Genomic DNA, 25893 nt, shown 5'->3' with positions numbered 1-25893 from the left:
ATTGCCAAGCATAATTGTGAGCTGCTGAAAGCATTACTGGTTTGTAAATAAGTATTTCTTCATAGATGGATAACAGGGTTTTCTGCCATGTTTATTTGCATATCACTTATGAGAGAAATTCAAATAATGTATTTTAGAGGGAAGATAGCAAGAGGACTGCAAGCAGCAAGAATTAAATAACAGAAACACAATTACTAAAGAACTGCTGCAGCATATTCTCCTTATGTGGCAGAGGTTTTACAATATTTACTTTATATGATAGGAGTTATAAGTGGAATTCTGTGTTGTCTGTTCAGCCTATTATGCAGATGGTGCTTGATTAAAATCTATTTTAAACTACAGCGATTACTGCAAGATAGTGTGCATAAAACAGCTCTCCTAGCTCCATTAAAGGCTTTGGTACTATTGCAGTTTATTTTAAATATGCTTATAGACATTTTCCAGGTTCTCAAGGGACATTTAGATATCAACGATGTGCCTTACTTGATAGTTTTAAATCCTATACCAGATATTCTTGTGATCTATTATGTGTGCAACATGGTTAATGTACACTTTTTTAAAGTGAAAGATTATTGCTTTCTTGTGATAAATAAGTTAAATACATCACCATAATTAAGCAATAAGCCATGACAGGAGGTGGATTACCATGAGCTAACTACACCTCCAGGGATTTTGAGGCACAAGTCTATGCCTAGCAGAATATATATGGTTTTTATTTTATTTTCCATCTGTCTCTGCTTTGGTGGTTAGAAGTGGAGTCTATGAAGCTGATAGACTGATGGGAGCATAAGGTAGGCCATCATCTCAGCCGTTTGCAAGGTTATTAGTACTGGAATTCTGGTATTCTTTTTATTTCGTTATTTTCATATAAGACAAACAGAATTTCCCCTGTGAGTACTCTGTTTTTATCAGTGGGTTTTTGAAGTCTCTTGATCATTAAGGTTAGAGAATAAGTTTTTAGAGCTGTTCACAGAATAGCTTACCAGAAGGCACTTGCACAAGTTTCTGTAGTATATCACCTAGTTTAAGGGTAGTTGAAATAATGTGGTATCCTAACCTACAGGAAACCTTAAAATCTCATTGGTTCAAAAACAAACTGAAAGGAGAAAAATCTTAGCAAATCACATGGGTAAAATTTTAACTATAGAACTATTTCCAAGTCCTCTTGCCCATGGAGTTTGCACTGGACTTCTGAAAAGTTTAGATTAATGTTCACAAATTAGAGCCCTAGTTAATTGTACTTTGACTGCTAGTTTTGTGTATCTTGTAGAATTAAAAAATAGCAAGCGACAAAAAGCTGAATAACTTAATAAAGGATAGCACAATTTTGGTTTTCTGCATTTTCCAAATGCTGACAATAGGCTGCGTGTCTATTAACTTTTTATTAAAGTTGCAACTATTGTAACATAATTCTGAGAAAACAAGCAACTTCATTTTCAAGTTGCTGTTTTTAGTAAGCCACAGAGATTCAGATTGTTCACTGTAGTTACTTGGATTCTGTGGACACCACATAGTGGGGCATATAGGAAAATTAAAGTTATTTTTCTCAAAATGTGGATTTCAAGCCATTTTCCTCATGCAGTTCCAATAATTTGAACACCTGTATCCTCCTGTGCTACTTGATATGCATTATTAAAAAATAATAATAGAAGGAAGTGAAAGAAGTCATGCCTAGTAGATCCTTAGCCTAGAGCATACCATTTATGCTCTTGATCTTCTCTTCTCTTGAAAATGCTTATGATGCACAGTGCTTTGGTCATGCCGACAAAAGAAAAAAGCCTTTGAACCCACTTGTAAGATCACACACCATTTCTACAGTTACAGTAAATTAAGTGATCATATCAAGAAAAACTACTTTGCCATGGACCTCCAATGTGTTGAAGAATCAGGTTATTGTCCCTTTATGTGCTTGTAAGTCATTTCTAGGACTCATTGAGTCCTAGAATAATTTAGGTTGGAAAAGACCTTGAAGATCAAGTCTAATTGTTAACCTCACATTTCCAAGCTTGCCTCTAAACCATGTGCCCAGGAGCCACATCTACACATCCTTTAAATGTCTCCAGGGAGAGTGACTCCACCACTTCCCTGGGCAGCCTGTTCCAATGCTTGACAATCTCTTTGGTGAAGAATTTTTTCATAATATCCAATCTAAACTTCCCCATGGGCAACTTGAGCCCATTTCTTCTCATTCTATGGCTTGTAACTTGGGTCAAGAGACCAACACTCACCTTGATACGACCTTCTTTCAAGTAGTTGTAGAGACTGATAAGGTCTCTCCTGAGCCTTCTTTTCTCCAGGCGAATAAACCCTCTTTCCTCAGCTGCTCCTCACAAGACTTGAGCTCCAGACCCTTCACCAGCTTCACTAGGAAAATAGGGTGCTTTAGTGATTGCACAAATGCACGTGTGCAGGGCTTTTTTCAGGTGGTGCATAAATAAGGCACATGAGCTTTCCTCCATATATCATTCCTCTCACTCCTTTTCTCAAACCATTTGCTTTTACATGAGCAGATATAAAAGCTACTCAGCTAAATCCAAATAGGTCAAAACCAGTCCTTTAAACTGTCTATACTGGTAAAGGTTTGTTTCTTCAGACTTTAATTAGAAGGTGTGTAGGGAAATGTCTGTAACTTGAATTGCTTGGTTCACAACCAGATTTTCCAGATTTTCTTCATAGTCCCTGGAAGATGTATCACCAGTTGTAGAAGAAATTTATTTGAACAGTAGTCTAAGGTCATTCTGGGGAAGGATGAGAATAAGTGAAAGGTAGAAATGACAGTGTTCCTGCTGTCTGCAGGTGATTCATGTTACTGAACTGATACTCAGGCTATAGAGAAACTAATTTCATTTGAATTTTCTCATTATTTTCTTGTTATAGCCACTAGCAATAAAACTTAGAAAAGGTGAAAAAGATGACCAGAGATTATAGCAATTATATGAAAGTGAAATATAAAGTATTTAAGGGAAAAAATAGCATTGTCCAAAATACTGATAGTGAATTTTATACATGTGACTAATGCAGATAGTGTCAACATTTGGATTATCAACGGAAACAACAAAAGTTCCATTTCTGCATGCAAAAATTCAAAGTTTTTTGCGTCACAGAGGCAGTAACAAGGGTAAGAGTGAATTAATTGGCTTTCTTATAGTACTTTCCTAATTTTATGTTACAGGTCAATGGTGGCGAGAAGAGACCTGCTTCAGATATAGGAAAGAAACCCAAAACTCCCAAAAAGAAGAAGAAGAAGGATCCAAATGAGCCACAGAAGCCTGTGTCTGCCTATGCATTATTCTTTCGAGATACTCAAGCAGCCATCAAGGGCCAAAACCCCAATGCTACTTTTGGTGAAGTCTCTAAAATTGTAGCTTCAATGTGGGACGGCTTAGGAGAAGAACAAAAACAGGTACGGCATGTGCTGTAGCTCAGACGCTTTGTTTCAGGAAAGTGTTATCAGGGTCATCTGAGCACTGTAGGCAGCTTCTTTTGTTAGCCAGGATGAAACTTGAATATGTGCCATCTCAGGAACATGATTTAAAGAGACTGAGATAAGGAGAGAATAGTTTTATTTTGTCTGTATGAAACCACTAAAAGAGTTAACCTTGTTTTGGGATGTGGCACAAGTTTTAGGATTACATTTAGGACTGTTTTATGCTGAAAGCTGTGGGCCTAGGATTTTACAATGTCATTGCCCTGTGTGTGAAACTGCCATGTAAGAAGACCTTGCTGCCAAATCTGTGCAGTGGGAGCTGGCTGAGCTCCCACTTGCAGATGTTTGCCTTCCCCATGATCCCATGATGCCAGAAGTGGAGCTGGGCTCACATTTGCTCCCAAACCACCTGGTTTTTATGAAAGAAGTTAATGATGTGTTGACCCAATAAGACCTAGGATGGAGGCTGGCAATGGGCAGCCTCTAGATATCTGTGGGCTGTGGAAATCACTTCCCAAGGTTACTGCTGCCATCTGCAACGAGGCCAGCAGAACTGGACCTGAAACTTTGCAGAAATACTTCCAAGTCAGTCGAAGCTGTGTAAAAGTGGGCAACTCTGGAAGCTCATCACATTTAAATGGTGATAGCTGGCAATTACCATTGATCCTCACTGTAGCATACCATTGCTCTTCTGTTCTTACTGGTTGCATTTTTACTAACTACCAACAGAATGCATTGGATTGATAAAGGAATGGGAACTTTGAGAAAGCAACAGATATGGAAGGAAAGGATGTGCTGGGTGAGAATTTTATTGGCTACAGGAGACCTGGATTTGGGTTGATGTTAGCACAGAGAGTGGAAAAATACTGGGAATGAACTGAATCTCATTCATTCATACACCCTTATTACAAAATTACAGTTAAAAAGCTAGGGATTAACAAAAACTTTTCAGTGATTTCTTGGTATGCAAAATTATTTGAGCTTAGGAGAAAGAAAAAAAAAAAAAAAAGAAGGGCTACTTTGCTAATAACTGGGTGGTGTAGGTACATCTAGATCCTTGTTAAAGATATCAGTGTAAAACAAATCAAGATTTGGCACTCACTGACTAACTAAAAAAAAAAAAAAAGAAAAGCTTTTGTTATCTAGTATCCACCAATGAATAAGGCCAGCATTTGGAAGGTTTAGCTGGAGGAAAGGTAACTTTCTGAACAAAGGGATCAGAAAAGTCACTTGGACTGGCACATTGGGGTTATTTTCTTGTGCTGTGTCTTTCTTTTCCCTTTTTTAATATGTCCAGCAAAGGCCAACCTAAAAGACTGTAAAATGCACATTTCTTTTAAGCTTGTTATGAGAGTACTACCACCAAAATATTAAAGCCCTTCCATAGAAATGTGTAAGAAAAGTGCATGAGACCCTAAACTTCCAGCTCTAACTTCAATTTCCTATTCATGGTTGAGAGCAAAATTTGAATAAGTCATATGCTGTAAGAACAGAACAAAATTTCTTTTCCTTATCTCTGTTGCTGATTTAAGTTGAAACACAGAAAAATGATGGGTTATGGAATCCATATGACACATGGATGTAAAAATGGCTGCAACTATGTTTTTTCAGCCAATTCTTTAAAGAGTTTGGGTTAGCATATCTTTGTTGCTTTTTGACTCATTTTGCCTATTTGTTATCGTCTATTAAGTACATTTTTAAAATTCCAAGCCCAAGCCCTTTCTAATCTAACACTGTACAAAACTAATAAAAGATAGTCCCTATTAAAAAAAAATTGGCAATCCTATTTCCTAGAATAAATTTAAACTCATTTTTTATTCCATTAGGAATCTAATAGTACAAAGTAATGGTTATAAGACATCTTAACTGACTAGATAGTCTGTATTTTAAAGGTCTAATTTTTCAGATCCAGAGCGTTAGTAACTGCTATGAAACCTATGTCTCTGGTAGGAAAATTGGACTCTAAAAATACAAATGATTAATGTAGCATTTGGTATTTGGCATTGAAGAAGCTTCAGAATTTCAAAAATAGTTAAATAAAGAAACAATAATATCATTAGAGGACTACTTTATTGATGAATTATACTTGCTGAAAAGGATTCAATTATCATAAAGCTTCTGGCTTATGTTTTGGAAACCAATGCTTATTCTGGAATTTAAATAGAAATATGTTTCCAAATTATGTTTCCTGAATTGGAACTCCTTTTACTATTTAAACAGTAAATATAAATGAATCAGAAAGTAGAGCATAATGCAGCTATTGAGAAAGAAGAATAGCCTCATGTTTTCATGCTAAAATGAAATCTTCTTTGTTCCTATGATCTGAGCCAATTTTTCTGAAATGCATAGAATTCTTTTTGTTTATTCTTGAAGATTGACCACAGAATAAATAAAAGTATAGAAACTCAGTACAATAATGACCTAAGGGCAGTATATGTATGTCCAAGACTTTGCAACAAAATTTTGATAAGCTGGCATATTAGACTGTAGCTTGAAAAGCTTTGTGCAATAACCACGTATGTTTTTCAAACTGTGAAGAACTAGGAAAGCGTTGTTTGAGAAAATAGGATTTGAATGACAATAAAGGAAATGGTGTTATGAACTAGCTGATGGTGGGTGCCTTGCTGAGGTTAGGGGAGGGTTATGCTTAAAATGGATTGCACTCTGATACTCTATGAGAATAATGCAATTTGTTAGACTAAAACAGATACCAGTGTATCTCTCTTATTTTATCTGTATCTCTCCTATTTTATCGAATGAAGACATTTGCATTTTTGAATCATATGTTCCCATTTATTTCTTTGTGTAAAAGGCCCGTTTGCAAACCATGCTGGTGTGTGTCTGTATTTTGTTTGTCCAAATCTATCTACACAGAGTCTAGAAGTTAAAGGGAGTTTGGTGGTCATGGTGGACTTTGTCAAGGGCTTCTCAAATTCTGGATAGAGTAAAATAATTATACATGATCAGAAGCAGGTGCTGTGCATTTTCCTTTATTTTTCACTGTGAATGCTTTCTAAACTTGTTCAGATTAATAAATCTGTGAATGGTAGGCAGCTGTAGCAATAGTATGTTGAGGTACATTCTCCTCAACTCTGTAGCCATAGCACTGGGTTTTGGGATTTTTTTCAGTGACTTTTCCAGTTCCTCTCCTACGATCACAAACACTGTTTTTTCCTTAGTACTATACTTCTGTGCTTCCCATTTCTATAGCTTATCTATGTACATCTTTGCCCTTTGCACACTTTTTTACTGCAAAGGGGAGATAAACAGCCCCTAGGAAAGAAGGATCAGCATGCTAAATGGTTGAGTCGCTGGCTTTTAGACAGAACACTGGTTTAAACTGGGTAAAAAGGCTATTTAGGTCATTTTCTGTCCTTAGATGAAAAAGGAAAGTAATTTTAAATCAGTACCAGATGTGCATGTACTAAATGAACCTTAAGTTTCTAATTGGAGTCCTAGTAAAGCTGTAATAGATGTGGCAAATTACAAACAAAATGTTCTTGTTTACTTTAGTGTAACTTTAAAACTTCAGCCAAAGACCTTAATAAATGTTCTGTTATTCTAAAAATGGAATTGAATGTCTATTCAACATTCAACAAAATTAATCTCTGGTGTAACTTCAGTGACTTAACTGGAATTCTAGTAGGAATTAATTTGGCCTCCTATGAACAACTTAGTGTGCATACTTGTGTGTGTATGTGTTCCTGTGTGTTTGTTTCAACGGTGTGCTGGTCCTACAGCTGGGAGAAGGAGGGATTCACCTCGGGCACCCAAAACTTAGCAATCAGAAGAAGCAGGTGAAACGACTGTTTGAGTGTTGTGACAGATGCTTTCTTTCAGGCTGCATAATTCATAGACAGTAATATTAGCTGCAACAGTTCAGCTCAATAGCAACACCTCATTATTTTATCCCTCAGTATTTATTCCTATGGTTGACGCCTCATGAAATTACTGTTAATGTGTTTATATAAGGGCAGATCTGACACAAGTGGGAAGAATTTAATTTCCCACTCATTCTTTCCTGCTGATGTGTCCTCTTCCCCTGGTAGAAGTGGCAAGTGTAAATAGTTAATTTGCTTCAATTATGAGCCTGTCCTGCTAAATTAGAAGCAGCAGGAATATGAAGAGCCAGAATTATACATATGAGGCAGCTGACAAATCCTCTGAGCTCACAAAATCAAATCATTTACTCCTCATTGGTGCTCAAAGACCCAATAGATACAACCTGCAGTTTATCCTTTAACATCTGATGGAACTTGGATTGTATGTTACTAATACTTATGTAAAACTAAGTCCCTGTGCATTAGTGTCAATGTTTGTAATGCTTTTACAATTTTCACTATAGCCCACAAGATTTCAAGGGGTTTTATTTTGTCTCTAAAAGTAACCCAGACTGATTTGGGCATGAAAAATAACAAAGTGTGTATTATAAATTTCTCTTTTTGACCACAGGGATGTTTCAGACATGGCATTATCCACAGCTGAGATGAACCAGCTAGATCAGGAGGGGGTTTACAAGTAATGCTTCTCCCATGATGTGAGACACCCCAAGTCAGATCAAAGTGGATTCAAGATCAGTGTTTCAAGAGGTCATAACTCCATCTCTCCTCTGGGAATACCCATCCTAGATCCCCCCTCCTAGGGTGCAACATCGTCCCGTCCCTTTACATGACACATGGGATCATCCATCCCATGGCTGGGAGAGCCAGCATGTCCCCATTGCATTGCCATGTATGTGGGGTGCCCAGTATCAAGATGACAGACAGTTCAGAAAACTGAACTGAACTTCTGAAACAGCTTCAGAAGATGTGCAGACCATGAGGTCAAAGTAGTCAATAGCATTTTAAAAACAAATTTTCATTTTCTTCCCTTATATACGCTGATATACTCACACAGACATTTGTTTATCTATCTCTTATTCTCCCTTTAAAAACCCTTACTTGCTCCGGTGCTAATGAAGCAATCTCCAAGGAATAACTAACACACTTGTAAGAGGATGAGAATGTACTTCTAGTTCAGTAGATAAACAAGCACACAAGGTTTAGCTTTGTTTTATTTTTGTAAATGAGAAGAGGAGGAGAAGGCACATCTGTGTGTGCACACTGCCAAAGTGAATTATAGGCAAAATGGATTCTGGAATAGGCACAACAGACAGCAACCTTACGTCTCTCCTGCCAGCTACCTGCACCAGAAACGTTGATTTCACCAGTGTTGCATCTTCTGCAATCTTTTTGTTTGGGGGATGCCCTGTTTTTCTCCACAAATTTCTATATTGCAATTGCATCTCTACCCTTTGAAGGTCTAGACTGGGGTGTCAGGGATCCTCATCCTGGTGTATTCTCCTTCTCCCTTCCTCTGAAAACATCTGGGCTTAATGAGCTGGAGCACAAATGGGCCAAAAATAGACAGATACTAAGCATAGATACAACTCATGTCTTTGTACCTTTATGTGAATTTATACCTTTATGTTTTTCTATAGCCCTGGCTTCTACATGGGGAGTCCTTGAACCCCTTAACTTCTGTTGATGTCAGAGGGGAGAAGTATCCAGCCCTCTGGGAGCACTGAAGTCACAGGGAACATCAGACACCCGCTGCTCAGGGTGGATTTCTAAATCCATTTGCAGCACACAACAAACACGGCTCCTAGAGAAATATTGCACAAGGCCCCTGAGTTATGAAATGTTGACTTTAAATCCACTCCACCTTCTTATTGTACTTGGAAGCGGCTGGGCCAAAAGGACCCTGGATTTCAGATACTGCTGTAGCAATGTGCATAAATAATAGGCTTAATTTTCAACTTCTTCTTCTTCCCCTGCTTTTGGCCATACATTTGACTTCAATAGGAACATGACTTTTGCACATCATTTACATACAAAACTGGATTTAGGCCCAATTATTATACCTCCATTCAGAGTCACATCCTTATTTTTTTTCAAATTAGAGCCAACAGGTAGAAATAATCCCCATACATTTAATGTCACTTGTTTTGTACTCAACTTTCATCCAACATGCTTTTGATAAAGTGTACAGTCCTTTCTGTAAGCTGAAGGCATCAAGACTTAGGTCAGATCCAGGCCTGGCACAAATGGCTGCAATTTCCAGTGCTTTCCATAAAGTCTTGTTGCTTGTGCTAGAGCTGAATTTGGCCTGTGATCTTTCCCCCACATGCCAGAAAGACAGAATTCTTTCCCCTAAGCCTCTAATATGTCATCAGTATCTCTTCCATACTCTGCAGTCAAAGAGACTACTGAGCCATATAGCTAGCCCTGGGCCTCTTTGTTACTGTATGTACTTAGATTAAAAATCAAATGGTAACATATTTCAACGTCCATTAAGCAATTCTGAAGATTTTTTTTTTCTGACTGCTGTGGGAATATCTTTCTCCATATTTCAGATGAGTGTGTGCAGCTCTAGGTGCCTTTGCTGGAAAATCAGGAGATTAAAACTAGAGATATGTCTCCCACTTGGAAAAAAATACAAGTTTTCTCTATGAGCCGACATATTTAGGGCCAGGAATGACAATATGAATGTGGAATTTAATTCTGGATTGGAGCCTACTGTATTTTATCAGATGACATTCCTGTAACTGTAGTCCGTGAAAATGACACTCCCATGGGATATAACACTGCAGAGACCAAGAATACAAAATCAGTCATGTTGCTTTTTGATTTATTGTTTTTGCATATACTGTTTTGTGGGGTTTCTGGAACACTTCCACCAAAACAAATGTGGGCACTTTTACATCATTTTAAAAAGACAAATAAAACTCTCTTGCAAGTCTCAGCTCTAAGGAGATATCCACAAGATAAACAGAAAACTTCCCTTTCTTTGTCATCCTTGTACCATCTATTTAGGCAAAGCCAGGGAAGTAGCATGGTTCATTCCAGTTGTATTTGTCAGCTAGGAGACACAGAGCTTTTGCAGACTTCCATGAGGCACAAATTCTGAAAGGCTCTTTTTCTCCAAAAATTATGGGTCAGTTTAGTTCACTGTCTGCAAGTCTAGTATCATTTCTAATAACAAAGGAGACTGTAGTCACAAGCAAGAGTTTTCCATTAGCACCTGATAGTCAAAACTGAGGATGTGGTTGCAGACATTTGAGTGCCTGTTTTGGCTCTTGTGATGGCTGGGGGAAGGGAGATCTGTTCCCCTCAGGCAATAGGAGTGCAAGCCACAAGTGACAGGGTGGTAATCCCATTGCCTAGTGTGTTGTGATATGTTGATAATCCTCCACAAGCCAGAGCAAAAACCTGGCTTAAGACATTACAGGTATAATTAGACATCACAACTATGTGTGTGTATATATATATATATACATATATCAGTAATGAACTTCATATTATAGAACTCATAGAAAAGCATGGGATGCATAAAGCCTGCCTCAAAGAATTTATGATCCAAAAAGACAAGAACTAAACAGCAGCAGTTAAAATACATAAAGTAAAACATGACCAAAATTTGGCAGCATAAGGCAAAAGTGCTTAAGTTCTTCTGTGATTTTAATTTGGTGAATCTAGCATTTGTGAGTGGTTTACCTGTAACTTACCACCCCTCTCTCTCCAAGTGGAATTTTGGTGCATTCAGTTTAGGGATGTGCATCACTGTTAGGAAGAAGAGTTCAGTCCTCGCTGTAGGCTGCAGTAGCTCTGGTGGCCCACGTGCATGGTCAGCCCAGGAAGACTGAGCCAAACATTGCTGGTGCAATGCCCTGGGAGGTGGTACCAGCCTGTGAGAGCCCAGGGCATTCGTTTTCCCTGGTGGCCTAACTCAAATTCTATCTCATATAGTTATATGCACAAAGTAGGGTTTTGTGCTCGCTCCTTTTTGCGTGCTTTGCTGTACAGTGTAAGGGAACTTGAAGCTACCTTGGAAGTGTGACTAAACAAGGATCTGTGTGTTATGCTGTCTGCATTTGAGTCTGTGAAGTACAGCAGGAAAATAATGCCAGCAACTTCCGTTTAGAGACAAATGTATGCAGTCTTGGCGTTTTGGGGTTTCTATAATATGCTGAAGAGAAAAAGAATAAATTAAACTGACCTACCCTGCATATACAAAATGATGTCTTTTTCTGCCAACAGTCATTTTTCCACAACTGGGACAATACAGAAAATAAAATACTGTGTAAGGACACAAATATGCTGCTGAATCAGAATGGGCCTTTGCTGCCTGAGTGACAATGAGTAGACGTTCAATTATCATGTTAATTGAATTAAAGCAAAATAGAAATTACTTAATTCCATAACTATATGTTCCTGTCAAGTTACTTATTTAATAATTGTTGCTTGCTTGACAGAGGACAGGAAAATGACCTTATAGGAGATGCTATAAATAAAATTAAATATTCCCACTATACAGTATATATAAGCAACAGAACAGATCTTTACTTTATGATACAGGAAAAATGTTAATTGTATTATTGGATATAATGTGTTGTATAATCTGGCACTGTCTTAAGCATGAAGCTCAAAATACCTTCAGCTATTATCTAGAGCACACTTGAATGATGACACAAGCCTTTTTTTCCTCCCCAAAAGTGCTGCAAGCTTGCAAGCCTTGTACTTACAACAACACAAAACTATTTAAGCCTGAGGGCTAAAAAATTTTCACAGCTGCAGAAAAAAAATATTTAAAATAAGAGTTTGAGAGGAGCAGCTGACTAGTTCATACCTGTTTGAGGTACTGCTGCAAATGCTGAAGACACTCTCCACTTGCCCTGCCTTCATAAGCCCCCAGTACAAGTCCAGTCCAGCACAAAGCCAGTGAATTGGTATCACTGCAGGGCCACATTCATTTGCCTTCAGAGAAGAATATTGACAACCAGACCAAACCTTTTTGCTGTTTGTGTTACCAAATGTTTACTCTCTGGACAGGCAGATTTTACCCTAATTTTTAGTCTAGGCCATGACCAGTCAATTTCCAAAACTAGCAGGAGGCTCATCAGCCTACTTGTATGCTAACCTAAGCAATGGGCACCTTCAGAAGGACATAGTGAGAGCTCAACCTGTTGTCCTTAGGGGACACACCAATGCTTTTCCAGGGACAAAGTGGGGTGAGCTGGTCACCTTCCAGAGAAGCCAGCCTGCAGGGGCTGTTCTTGCCAATGCAAATATCAAAGCAGGCTGAGGTAATATAAAACTTTTTCCCACCCAGTCAGGACCTTTTTACTGTGATGATCTCCTGTTAAATTGTTACATTTTATAGTGCAAAAGAAGATGTGGTGTTTATGTGATTATTATTGTTCACCAAAAGATTGAAGAGAAGAGGTCAAGGCAGTGTGTACACTGAACATGGTAGATGTGTAGGTAGAACATAATTAAATAACTGGTCTGATGATGTTTCTATGAAGTAGTGATGTTTTAGATGGAGATTTGCAGAATTGTTGTTAGCTTCACATTATTGAGTTAACCTTGTGCAATATGACTATTTGCAGGAAAAGTCAGGTCCCAGAGGTCTCTTTCAATTATGCTGTGACTGTAAGAGCACAGCAGGAGTGTCTATTTTTTATATTTGTGTAATGCAAAATAAAACCCAATGTGAAAGCAGTAGGTACATGATCTTTTGAAGAACATTATTCTGTGTGAAATTCTTTGTTCAGCTCTGTTTTTTAAGTTGGTTATTAAGTGATGCAGAGGCATTGCAATAGACAAAGCAATATAACTTAGTCTTTGTTCTGTAGGTCAAGCTGAATGCATTCTAGCAGCTAGGAACAGACTGCTGGCTAATTTTTTATTTGTTTTCAAAACAAATAGTAATTCCACTAATAGTCACAAATGATCACAACTTAAGAAGCAAATTACTACCTTTTTATTTTATATGCAGAACAATAGGAGATCAACAAACACCACATATTTATCTTAATCTGGAGAAATTACAAGGGTGAAAAGATACAGTTGCACAGCTAAAACCAATCTTTTTCCCTCTCTGTCTTTATATTTACAATTTTAGAAGCCTAAGACTTCTCTGTTTCCATTATGATCTTTTGCTTCCCTGGGAAGCAGGTTCTTTAATCCTTTTAGGCAGCCTCTGAGTTTTGCCAGCCTGTATCTGAGGTTTGTTCTGTGTCTGAAAGCAAAGCGTTAGTGAAACAAAAAATTGTTTTATGAGTACATTCTTTGTAAGAACGGTGTTGTACTGGATCCTTCCAGCCTGACATTACCACTCTCCTTTGTAGTCTGCAACTGTATTGTCCTCTGTGTGTACACTCTGTGCTGCCAGGTCCTCTCCATTATGGGACTGCTGGTTTTACTGAAGCATTGGAAGATCAAAAGAGAACACTTGAAAGTTTCATAAAGTTTATCTTTCTTGGGAGGAGATGTTCATGTGTGCTTTTAGCTGTGGAATTCAGAAGAACACCCCAAAATTGTCCTCCTATATAGCTTTGACTGTCTTTTAGCTTTGAATCGATAGCCCAGTTAACCAGGAAGTGAGGAATGGGAGGGGGAAGGTAGACAGTCTTTCCTCATGGAGGCTTTCCTCAGGTGCCCAGGTTGTGCATTTGGCAGAACTGGAAAACAGAGACACAAAGCTGCAGTTTCATTTTGTTCAATATTATGAACCCCAAATGCCTGTCCACATGTGGAATAACCTCTGGCACGTAACTTAAAAATCATGAAAAATAACAATAAAAAATGTAACTTTTCTTTCCCTTTATTTTTCTCCGTCACTTTTAAACCTTTCAATATTTTTTAAACTTCTCCTTTCAACAAGAAAGATGAGGAGTCATTCCTGCTTAGTTACATGAAGCCCAGATGCATGCATGACTCCTAAATCTACCCCTTCAGGAAAAGACCCAAATCAGGAAGTAGTGAGAAACTCATGACAATATTTGCTAACAGAAACATTGAGTGTTCCTAAATGCGTCACTGACATGGCTAACAGCAAGTCATTAGCTAGGCTCCATGGGTCAGAAGCTGGTTCTCCTCTTGAGAGCTTTCAACCCTAAATATCTACACATGCTTTTCTTACATCATGTTACTGTAGTGCAATGAGGTCCTGCCTAACCCTGCAGATAATCTTTGATCTTGAAATCTGGGCAAAGTTGAAGTGATTCTCCAATGTCTTGAATCTTTTATGAGATTGTGCATATGCCACATTTAAAATAATTTGGTGAGTTGAGAGAAATGTTCAGAAATAGATCCATGCTTCTGAGAAGTTAATTAGACTGATATGGGATCAAGACTGGAATAATGACTAACATTTATTATCCTTACCAGCTCCATGGGCTTCTTTGGCTGTCCCCAACAGCTGACCCAGGGAAGAGAGAAATTCTCTTGGCTAATCTGTGGTGCTGTCATCTCCTCCTTCAAATGTCTTTCTGCAAATTCTCGTCGTCCCCAGAGGGTTTTAACTGGTCCCACAAGTGGAAGCCAGTGGAAAGGGTCACACCTACCTTTCCCCATCCCCAAAGGCCCCATTTGAAAGTACACCCCACACTTCACTTTGGGCAATTAAACCTGAGATGCTATGAGGAATACTGTTTTTTCAGTACTGCGGGTTAGTTAAATGGTATTTCACAGTTGGAACAATATTTTCTTTAAAATATTTGATGTTTATTATTTCACCTCTTAAGCAATATGAGGAGGAAAGTCTGTTTACTTAGAAAGACATTATGAAAATGCATGAAACACACCAGTGATATGTAAAAACAAAACCAGATTCATTTACCAATGTGCCACTCTTTGTTTTTAGGTATACAAAAAGAAAACCGAAGCTGCCAAGAAGGAGTATCTGAAGCAGTTAGCTGCCTACAGAGCAAGCCTTGTATCCAAGGTAACACATAATATATATACATACACACATATATATATAGTGACATATTGCAAACCATTTTCAGCTGAGCACCACAGTATTTAGTGCAAATAGCCTTGTTTATTATCACCTTAAACTTGCGTTTAAGTTGCAAATGCTCAATAAACACAGTCATCTGTCCAGGTAAGGATGTCCTTTCCCTCCTGGTCATTAAGACAGCACTTCAGTTTGGGAGTAACATGCCAGTTTAACAGGGGGAGGAGGAAGGGGTAAGCAGACCTCCATATAATAAACATGCCAGGCAGCCACTGTGCTACCTACAAGGGAAAAAATAGATATATATCATGCACAAAATGCCTGGGTTTGGTTTTGAGGGTTTTTTTTAGTACTGGTTTTTACCTTGCAATCACAAAACAGAAATAATCAAGCTCAGATGATATTGCAGACTTTCATAAGAAATGTGAATTTCCATTTTACATCCAGTAAGCCATTGTGAATGCAGCATAGGTCACCACTAAGACAGTTGTGGAACATTCTTTACTGAAATGTGCCAAATAAACAGCCAGTAGCAATTTTCTAAGTAGATTTATTCAAACATTCTCAGTGCCCAGAATTTTGCAGTAGATGCTTTAGAATTTGTAATAGACTTTTAAATATGCAGAAGAATGTGAAATTACTGTACCATATCAATGTGAAAAACCCATTGAGCAACTTCAGAATCATACCAGTTCGAACCACTTGTTTTGGGTCTATCAAAACAAATTTAGATATATTTTGTTTTTTACTTAAATAAAATCAATTTTAGAGGTGAAGAGCACAGTATGAAGGATTGGCATATAAGACATGTGAAGAACTTCTTGGTTAGTTTCAAAATATTTCTGGGGCCCTGCACACTCTGTGTACTGTATTATTTTTTCAGGGGGGTTGCTATATGATTAACTGTGCAAAGACTTTTCATGCATGTTTCTGCATTATCTCTGTATTTGGTCAGTGTTTGTTCTGAATCTAAAAGTCTGAAATATGGGTGACATTCATTTTTGGGAGTTGTATGCTATAGTTTTCCATTTTTTAGCTGCCATTATATTTAGCTGCATTTAGTTAAATTAATTGACAATATACCTTTCATTTCTGTATTAGGACTGTTAGGTTCCACAAATAATCATTGCCTTCAGAAAGAGTAGGAACTCAAGCAAATCTTTAAATATTTTTGGAACAGCTTGCTTATTGGCAAAAGATAGGTCTAAAAGCTCAAAATATTCCAAATTTTAACCCAGCTTTTTACTTAAGAAGAAAACTTGGCTATCATTATTTAGCACATCATGTACTATTTATGTAACACTCCATGCAGTTTAATTTTGAAATGCACAATATAAAAAAAAAATTTTTTTAAGATAAAAAGTGTATTATGGCATTTGCTGAAGTTCGTTTTTTAGGAAAAAATTTGTAAGAGTGTTGATCAGTTCAGTGCATGAATCCATTTGTGCAAATATTCAAATTTGTTGTTAGTCAGAAAAGCACTGAAGCATTTTCTTAACTTTCAAGCAATTATTTAAATTCTGTCCATAATGCAATATTTTGGAATTATTAGTGTGGAATTATTAGTGTGGAAGGCATAAAAATATAGACTTAATGAACCTGAGTACTGATTGCTTATTCCCATGAACACTTAATGAATCTAACAGAGCTAGCATGTAACTAAAGCAAGTCCATTTTGGAATAAGGATGTAAAATAACCATTTGTAATATATCAGTATATTGTACATTATCATTATTAAATATTTATATGACATCAGAAAAGTTGTAGTTCTTTAGACAAGCCTGTAAGCATAAGAAAATATATATAATACATAATTAAGATTATTTGGAGTCACCGTGGTCTTTTATGTCTGGGTTGTTTCATTACTATCCATAAAAACTACTTTTAGACTGTATTATTAAGACTCCAAGACCTCATTATCAAAGGTTTAGACATGCCAAAAGTAACACAATTTTTTACAAAAATTCTTTATTACCATATTAATAATTTTGCTCCTATATATATTTTACACTTTGTACCCCACTCTGTGGTATCTCCAATCAGGTGCTCACCCTGGATCCTCCAGAGTTATATTTACTGCATGTTGTTTAACCTTACTACTTTATAGAACTTTCTGTGCTGCTCATCCCAACAGGGCTTTGGTGTAAAGAAATTCTCACTAATACCTGGGGGCAGGAAGTTTGTATTGTCCATATTTTCAAACACAATTAAGTCATTGTGAAATAAGGTTCTTAGTAATTCTGTGTTTTCTACTTGGAAGATTTTTTTCCAAGTATTTTAACATGATTATGCCCTTCATGTTCATAGCAGAGCTCAAATGACTTCAAGGTGGCAGCTGTGATATGCTCAGTTGTGCTTCATCAGGACATGCTTTTGCTATCCAAATGTTATCCAAGTCTCAAACTTTCTTTCATATCCCCTCCTAGAGGTCTCTGTCTGTAGGAAGAGGCAAACACAAGTAGGCAAGGGCTCTGCTCAGGTCCCCTCTGCCCAGCTCAGCACGTGCCTTACACCGTCCAGAGCAGCTTCTTTTCCTGTTTCCTATCTTTTTCACACTGATTCTGCTACCTTTTTCATTAAATATTACTGTTTTTTTTAACTGGTGAGCATATGAGAATAATTGTGTATGCTTTTCTGCATTTATTTGCAAGTTTTCTCTTTTCTGAAAAGCAAAGACTGGACATGTGCCATGTTCTGCCTCAGTGGTCCAGACATGGAATTGAATTCATGGCACCCATCTTGACCATTTGAGATTCCAGTATAGTCAAAGCAGAAAATTACAGAGAAACAGGGTAGAACTCCTATTGCCAGGACACTTCCTAGCCTCTACCTGACAGCAGAATAATGAAATTCAGACACACTGGTGAACACACAGATCCCAAGCTGTGGGGTGGAAGTGGAGCATCAGGTGGAGAGAGTGACCTTCTCCAGGGCACTCAGCACCTTGCCCCTTCACTCTGCTTTTCATCTCCCCTCCCCTCCCCTCCCCTCCCCTCCCCTTCCCTTCCCATTCATTGTTTAGAAAGCTGAGCATTTCTGTTTGGAGTTTGGCGCACACACACACAGAGGTCACACACACCCATAGTATGTGTCATATCAGACTGTGTTATTTGACAAAATCATGGCTGAAAAGAGTGGTAGTGTCACCAGAAACTCTGGTAATAGGATTGCCAGCCCATCTTTAGTACACTTCTAAATACCTCCCTGACATCTTTGTAAGATATGTATGGCTACCACCCAGTAAATAAGGTAAATGTATGATTGTAAAAATATGTCAGCATACATTAATTCTCATTCATTTACATTTCCAGTATTTTCTCCTTTTTTATACTGGTTGAAATGAATGGGTGTGTTGTTGAGTTTGTTCATGTGTGTAGGAATTGATAGGTAAAGTAAAAACACATAACAAAGCATTATATCTTCTGCTATGCAGATTGCCATATTGCTTATAGTACTGACTAAGCCTTTGCATTGTAAACAAGTGTCTTTATATTTGCCCTTAGTTGCAACTTTTAGTACTATTCAGGTCCAGAAATGCAGTCTCGGGTATCTGGTAATTTGTACAGCATTACATAAAATGCTGTGAATTGCAATTTTACTTTTTTTCATATAACAAGCACTTTTTTCTAGCCTAACCAGCCTTTTTTTCCAGCTGACATTAGAGTTTTTGCTGCATCTTTCATATATATATATTTAATACAGAGATATATTTGGATAAATATTAAATACTTTCATATATTGCATATGGTCATCTATGAATATTTATAAATCAATATATGCATGTTATATATTCAACATGCATAATGTATTTATGGGCATATAAGTGATACATATATGTATGTTAATTGTAGCAGTACAAATGTATCTGTTTCAGTAGTTCAAAAAAGATTTCTCTTCCCTGTTTTATTCTTTTTGACCAGATCAATCTTTAATTCTCTCTGTGTAGTGACACAATTTCAAGTTTTGTGAAGATACATATTAGCGACTATGGCTGAAGCTAAAACCTCTCAGGAAGAAGAATATTATTCAAATTCAAAATACTCAAGCATATTTCAAAACTCTGATGTTGTATCTAAGTCAAAGTAGTGTCCTCACTTGACTTTGAAGTGAGCACATTGGACATTTTTCAGTTTTGTGGACAGTGCAAATCCTTTGGACATATAAAATTGCTTCTTGAAACATATGGCAGACTTAGCTTTTCCTAGTCCATCATCTTGCAGTTGTGGTTCATAAGAAAACTAAAGGTCATATCTGTAAGACTGACATTGCCTTAATGCCATTAACACAGCAATTTGTAACCAGAATTCTGGGGAGCCAAAGTATCTGTTACACTGCCTGTGTTGTACTAAAAAATGATCAGCCTAAGGAATTCAAGTATCTTAAAAATGCAGTGGACATACATCAAAACATTTGGCCTACTTGTAAAAAGCAATATGGAGACCCTGACTGAAAAAAAACAAAAACAAAAACAAAAAAACACAAAAACAACACAATCAACAAGACTAGTAAACAAGCAAACCAAAACCAAATAAAAACAACAACAGTAAAACCCCCAAATAACCTGAAACTAAAATGGTAAAACTGGTACTAGTTTTCAATTTCATATATGTAGGTGGTGAGAGCACTTGCCTAACATATAAAAAAAGCAAAAAGATAAATTAGGTCTCCCTGATCATTCATTTCCCAACTCCTAAATAAATGTGTTTGTGCAGGTGTGCTCTCTCCACAATTTGTTTTCTGTAACTGCATAGTTTCATAGAGGCCAAGCTTCAGATGTAGGGGGGCACTGTACCCTGGCTCACTCCTTCCTGAAATAATCAGCTGGGGTTTAGGACATTTCTTTTAAAATTTCATTAAAATTTCTTTTAAAATTTCTTTTTAAAATTCTTAATATCTCTTGACAAGAGTTAGTGAGTGAACTGTCTTGTCTCCTGGTCAGTGCTTTAACAAGTTGGCTATTGCATGCAAGGAGAGCAGCATCCCTTCTGCTGCTGGCAGAGGCACCTGCTTCTGAGAACAGCTTTTCCTATGTTATATCTAGCCCTAGTCCATGCAGATGTTTTTGGAATTTCATAAACCAGTTAGGCTGTTCTCAGTGAAAGTTTAAGAGAAAGAATAAATACAAAATACAGTTATGCTTGATGCATGATTTTTTTTTTTGGTAGCTAATTAAGTGCTACAAGGCATATGGCAATATTTCCCTTAAATCAATAACAAAACAATCCCAGAATGATGACATACACATACATGTTTTACTTTTTTCCATTAGAATTGCTAGATGGAAAAACTGTAATGAAAAGCTTCCAAAGCAGGCAGTTCATGCTTCTGTGATACTTCATTCTTTTGTTATTTCTGGAGTTATTATGATGTAGTCAGAAACTTTTAAAGAATTGTAAATTAAATGCTTTATGTGCAAATATGCGATGTTATCAGAGTATCTGCTAAGTAAACGTGTATTTATAAAACAGCTGTCTAATCTCATCATAACACAAGTCTAAACATTTTTTTGTGTAGCAAGGAAACCAATGATCTACTGCAGGTGAAAAGAAAGAGCAAACTATATTTAAATTAGTGCCATTAATTTGATTTGAGGCTAAATCATGTGACACTTTACATTCAGCAGTGCAAAAACTGAGAGGTGCTCTCACATTATTTCTACCAAAATGGCAGAAATGCCTTGATCTTGACAGAAACCAGATTTTGATTTGAAGAGTAACTCTGTTTGTTTTTGAAGTGAGTTAATAAAACTAGATTTCACTATTAGCCTAGTGCTTCCATTTGGGGAATTAAAACACTTGTATCAAATTAAAGTTGCATATCCTTTATCACATGTACCCAGGTTACATTCATAAAACATCCATTTTTACTTACATATCCTAAATGAATCCATGACAATCCCCTGTAGATGATGACAAAATGTATATTTAGATTTGAAGATGTTCTTCTGAGCCACCTTGACTAATTATAGATGACAACCCGTGGCTTACTCCTTTGTTTCTGAAACATCAAGAATGTGTCAAAAAGCTTTCTGAACTCTCTGGGGTCCCAGATGTTGTTACTGCATTAGGTGACTGGAATTAACAAAATAGGGAACGTCATTTGCTAAGAGCCTCCTGTGACTTAGGTAGGAAGGCAGCTGTGCTGCAAATATGCATATGAGTTCTCTACTGGAGTGGATAGAGTTAAATCAAAGGAATCTCTATAGGAGTTAAAGAGCTAAGCAGAAAGGGAAAGCAGTGCTGAAGAGACGTCATTCTCTCCTAAACATCTTCACAGGGATATTAATAAAATGGCTGAGCCCATGCAGGCTAGAAAAAGGGATTCTTCTCAAGGACAGGCTTGGGGTTGGAAGTGACCTAAAATGTCAAAAACATTACAAACAGACAGGATTACGTGAACACAGAAAAGCTGAGAGAAGGAATAAACAATTCAAGATGCTCCTTACACCAAAGACACAGCAAAGACAGCAGATGCAAACTTAAGCTTAGGTAAGCTTTGTAGGAACTGCATAAATATGAGCCAGTTTCCTTCTATCTGCCTCTTTAATGTCACAGGACTGAGGATAACTCATTTTTAAGCTGAGTCAGCCCTGCCTAAGTTTGATCACAGCCTGCACAGCCTGGACCATCCTGGTACCAGCTGACAAAATCACTGCTGTTTCCTGAATGTAACCTTCATTCTGGTCACAGAGTCCAAAAATTGTTTAATTCTTCAGCATGGCTCAAGGACAGATACCAATCACTAGGTGTGAACTTGGCACCCTCATGGACAGTGTGGCAACTATGTACACATATTCATGTAAAGCCTGAAATAGATTTAGCTCTTTTCCAGGCTCTGAAATACTCACATAGTACATGTTCTGGTCTGTAGAGAGAGAATGCCAGACCTCCATTTCTCTTTCTAAGAGAAACACCTGTTTCTCATTTAAGATAGAACTATGTTACACCATTATGGCTTAAAAAAAAAAAATCTGACTTTTGAATATATTGTGTTTGCCCACAAGTAAAGCTACTTTCACTGTTTGTTGTTTGCATATTGGCCACAAGGCTTGCTTTGCCCTTGAGGAGGTCTCTCAGCATATATTTGAAGGACACATAAGCATCTAGTAATATCAAGAACATCTACTGAATGTTCTGAATGTTTTTTTTTGAATATTTACAAAGAAGGTCTTAATTGATGTTATTAATAAAGAAGCATTTTGATAATATCTCATCTGTAAACAAATAAAATTATATTGTTCCAACTGAAAGGCTTTAATCATTAATTTTTTGAAATCAATAGAACAAGTAAAAAACCCTTTTTTCTCTCTAAATAGAACATCTCTGGTTTCTTTGAGACAACATCAACTTTTCAGTTTTACATTGCAAGAAGCGTTATTAGTTGAGCACAGCTTACTAGAATGAAATTATTGTAAAATCTATTTAATTCCCATGTATTATTCCATAGTAGATTCGAATTCTGAATATGAAGTATGTATAAATTATGTAAGTTGAAGATGTCCATATACATCATGTGTGAATACATCTATGTAGTCCTACTTGCTGCCAACATTTCTAACAACTGCATTAACATGTTAGCAAAGGAAATAAGTATAGGCACTTGTAGAGTCTAGGTCTACTTCTTATGGATCAGAGGTCAAAAGTAGTGATCATCAATTTGAAATGATTCTCAGCCTCTGTTAGTCGGATCCTAGCTGGTTTTCATGCAAAATGAAATGGACATCCAGACATTAATACTTAAGTAACAGTAACAGTGTTGGACTGTGAGCCAAATTCTGTTTGAATTAATAATAGATTTTCCTTTAAATTCAGTAGTCTAAGGATCAGGCCCTTAGGGTACTAGCTTGTTAAAACATGTCCTTGCTTTACTTTCAACCACATGGATGTTTATGTTCCAACAGAAATGGGATTAGAATCTCCAACAGTAGCCAGAAGGCAGACACAATTTGGAAAGAGAATCAATACCTATGTGTAGGTTTCAAGAGCTGTTTGGTTACACAGACACATAGGTGAGAGTTTAAAGTGTGAGTTTTCAAAATGTTTCAAAGTTTTCAAATTATATCCAAAAGAGTGCTGTGGAGATGCCAAAATGTCGTCATTTAGGCTGTTTTTTCTATAATACAGCTAGATTGATCAGAATGTCTTTAAAAAAAAATTCTCAACCACAGGAATGAGTTGGATAGGATGAGGGAAATCCCAATGTCGCTTTTCTCTAGGGAACAGGCACACTCCCTGTGGCTGACTGCAGAGTGGTAAGAATGACCACTAGTCCCAGGGCAGTTCCCTTCAAAAAGAATAGCACAGCTAAGTGAGCAATGCTTAACTCCTTATTCCTAATTTAATTCTTTAATTTGGCTTTATAGCCAAAGCCTAAGGACTTTTGGAACACAGTAGGGGAATAGAGGTGCATGGAAAGTTCTCTTTGCACAATAATTGGAAGGAAAATCATGGATTTGGTGAAAATCATGGGGAAGAGCTTGATTCAGTACTTTCCAAACTTTTTGCAAAATTATCAACCCTTAATGCTTTCTCTTAAGAACAGCAGTCATCTGTATCATCACATAATTCCTTGAAAATATTATGCAAATAAAATAATTTTGTGGACCAAGGGTCATGCACCACCAGTAATTTTAGTCAATATAATTATACTGGTTACCATCAGAATAACAGTAGTATTTTTTTTGTTCCTTCCTTTTTCCTATGTCTCTTCTACTTTATTATCTTTCTTTTGGGATTTCAAAATGTTCTTCCCTTTTTTTCTTTGTGTTTCAGTAAAACAACAGATTCTTTGTGTGGAGGGAGTGGGAAGTGGACTTGTGTTGTGTCTAAAGGGCAGTCATACTTTCTCTGTACCATTCCATTGCCTTGGCCTACCTACCTTGTCACCTTCTGATTTTTATTTTCTTAAATCTAATTTAGACAAGAGTATTAGGTGATGATGTTAGAAGGAGAGACAGGTCCATAGGAAATCCTTCTCCTAGACTATGAAAGATGTGAATATTTACAGTAAGGCTTCAACTTGTTCTCCAGAACGAGTATAATCCACTCAAAGACCATAAAGGACTATTATGAAAAACTAATTTGTCACTCTAGTGTATGTTCACTAATGTGTGTGTAAAATGCCACCACCTACCATTAACTAAATGTAATATTCTGTCACCCTCTAGTGGTAGGTCTGCACTACCATTCTTCAGCTAGTAGTGATGGAAGATGTTCTCACTACATGCCTAGTAGAAGCACTTTTAGCACTTAGGAGTTACTAAGCCCCAGTGTTTGGTGTGGATTTTTAATTTTGGTCTCCATTGCATGTATCTGAATTTTATCCTAGAACTTGGTCCTAAAAATTTGTGATGTAAATTGTCTGTGTTAGTTTGGGGTGGATTAATTAGAGGTTTGGGAGAGCTTTTTAAATTATTTGTGTGCTCTTCTCCTTGGGTAAGTCAAAAGAAAATTGGCTGAAATCCAGCCTGCAAAGTTGGGAACATAACTGTGCATTTCAATCCCATATTGGACAGTCAAATCCATTCTTTCTTAATTCCAACTTTTACCCATAATAGAAGTCCTTGCCTAAGAGTGTCTGATGCTGCCCTGGACCAGTGCAATGCCCATCCTACTCTGTGAAAGCAGCAATTGGGCCCAAAATCATAGTGTGACCTATGTGTCATACATGCTTCTTGGTTTATTTCACAGCAAAGTGACAACACAAAGCCAAAATACTTGACATCACCTATTTTATTAGCTCCCAAAATACTTACAAAATCTGTGTTTCTGACCTTGCTGCAGAAAAAAGCTGTAAGTGCAGTATGCTGGAATTTAATGGGTTCATTTATCAAGATTCCAGTAACTGATAATATTGATGTGGTGTACACTGATATTGGACAATCTGATTTCAGATCACATATGACTTAAAGCATCTTATGTTACAGCAAAATAGTTGTTGTTAAACTTAAGTGTTGTGCTTTTTACTGGATCAAGAGGTGCAGAAACATATAGAAAGCTGATTCATAGCTTGACACAACTGAAACTCCCTTTTGATCACTTTGCAGGGCTCTTCTCAGAGGTGTGATAAGTGTTATTCATCTCTGACCAGAGACTGTGCAATTCCTCTTAACATAATTCAGCATTTAAAGTATCAAATTATGCTATCTATATGTCTGTAATTTTATCAGTGTGGGCCATGCATCCACCACTTATGTGTGAACTCAGAACTGTCCAATAATTAGATTGGTTCCCTGTGTCTTTGTTAAAGGGGTGTATGGCAGCATCTTTGTAGTTACAAATGAAATAGAAATGTGTATCAGTATGTCAGTAAATGCTTTTTGCAGCACTCATCTCACGAGGAGGATTAGTTTAGCCAATCTGCCCTCAGACACTTCAGGAGCAATTATCCCTGCTTGGACCACACAGAGCCTGGCAGCTACATCATGGAAAGACAAGCTGTTTCCATGAGGGGACCATGCTCTCAGTAAAATGTCCAAGTCTCTCCAGAAAGAATACAGCCTGCACCTCCTGTAATGTGTAATAGGCATGGGACACCCAAGAGGAGCTTCCTGACCACACTGCTAATTAGCAAACCTTCTGAATTGCTGAAATTTCAGCAAACATGCCAGTCATTGCTTCTACACTCACAGGACTGTTCTAAAAATACAACTGGGAAGAGACGGGGAAAATTTCTTCCCAGG

At 37.2% G+C, this 25893-nt stretch overlaps 1 protein-coding gene across 2 annotated transcripts in view; it reads left to right on the top strand.

Annotated features, from left to right (window-relative positions):
• The window catches only part of TOX (thymocyte selection associated high mobility group box), a 224476-nt gene that overhangs the window by 183410 nt on the left and 15173 nt on the right, over window positions 1–25893 (top strand). For both annotated transcript variants that reach the window (XM_066331559.1, XM_066331551.1), the window contains 2 exons: window positions 3173–3403; window positions 15116–15196. In XM_066331559.1, coding sequence (XP_066187656.1) covers window positions 3173–3403; window positions 15116–15196 — 312 coding nt within the window. The remainder of the gene's footprint in view (window positions 1–3172; window positions 3404–15115; window positions 15197–25893) is intronic.

The sequence above is a fragment of the Sylvia atricapilla genome, chromosome 1 (assembly GCF_009819655.1).
Source record: "Sylvia atricapilla isolate bSylAtr1 chromosome 1, bSylAtr1.pri, whole genome shotgun sequence".
Lineage (NCBI taxonomy): Eukaryota > Metazoa > Chordata > Aves > Passeriformes > Sylviidae > Sylvia > Sylvia atricapilla.
This window is presented reverse-complemented; position numbering and strand designations above follow the sequence as displayed.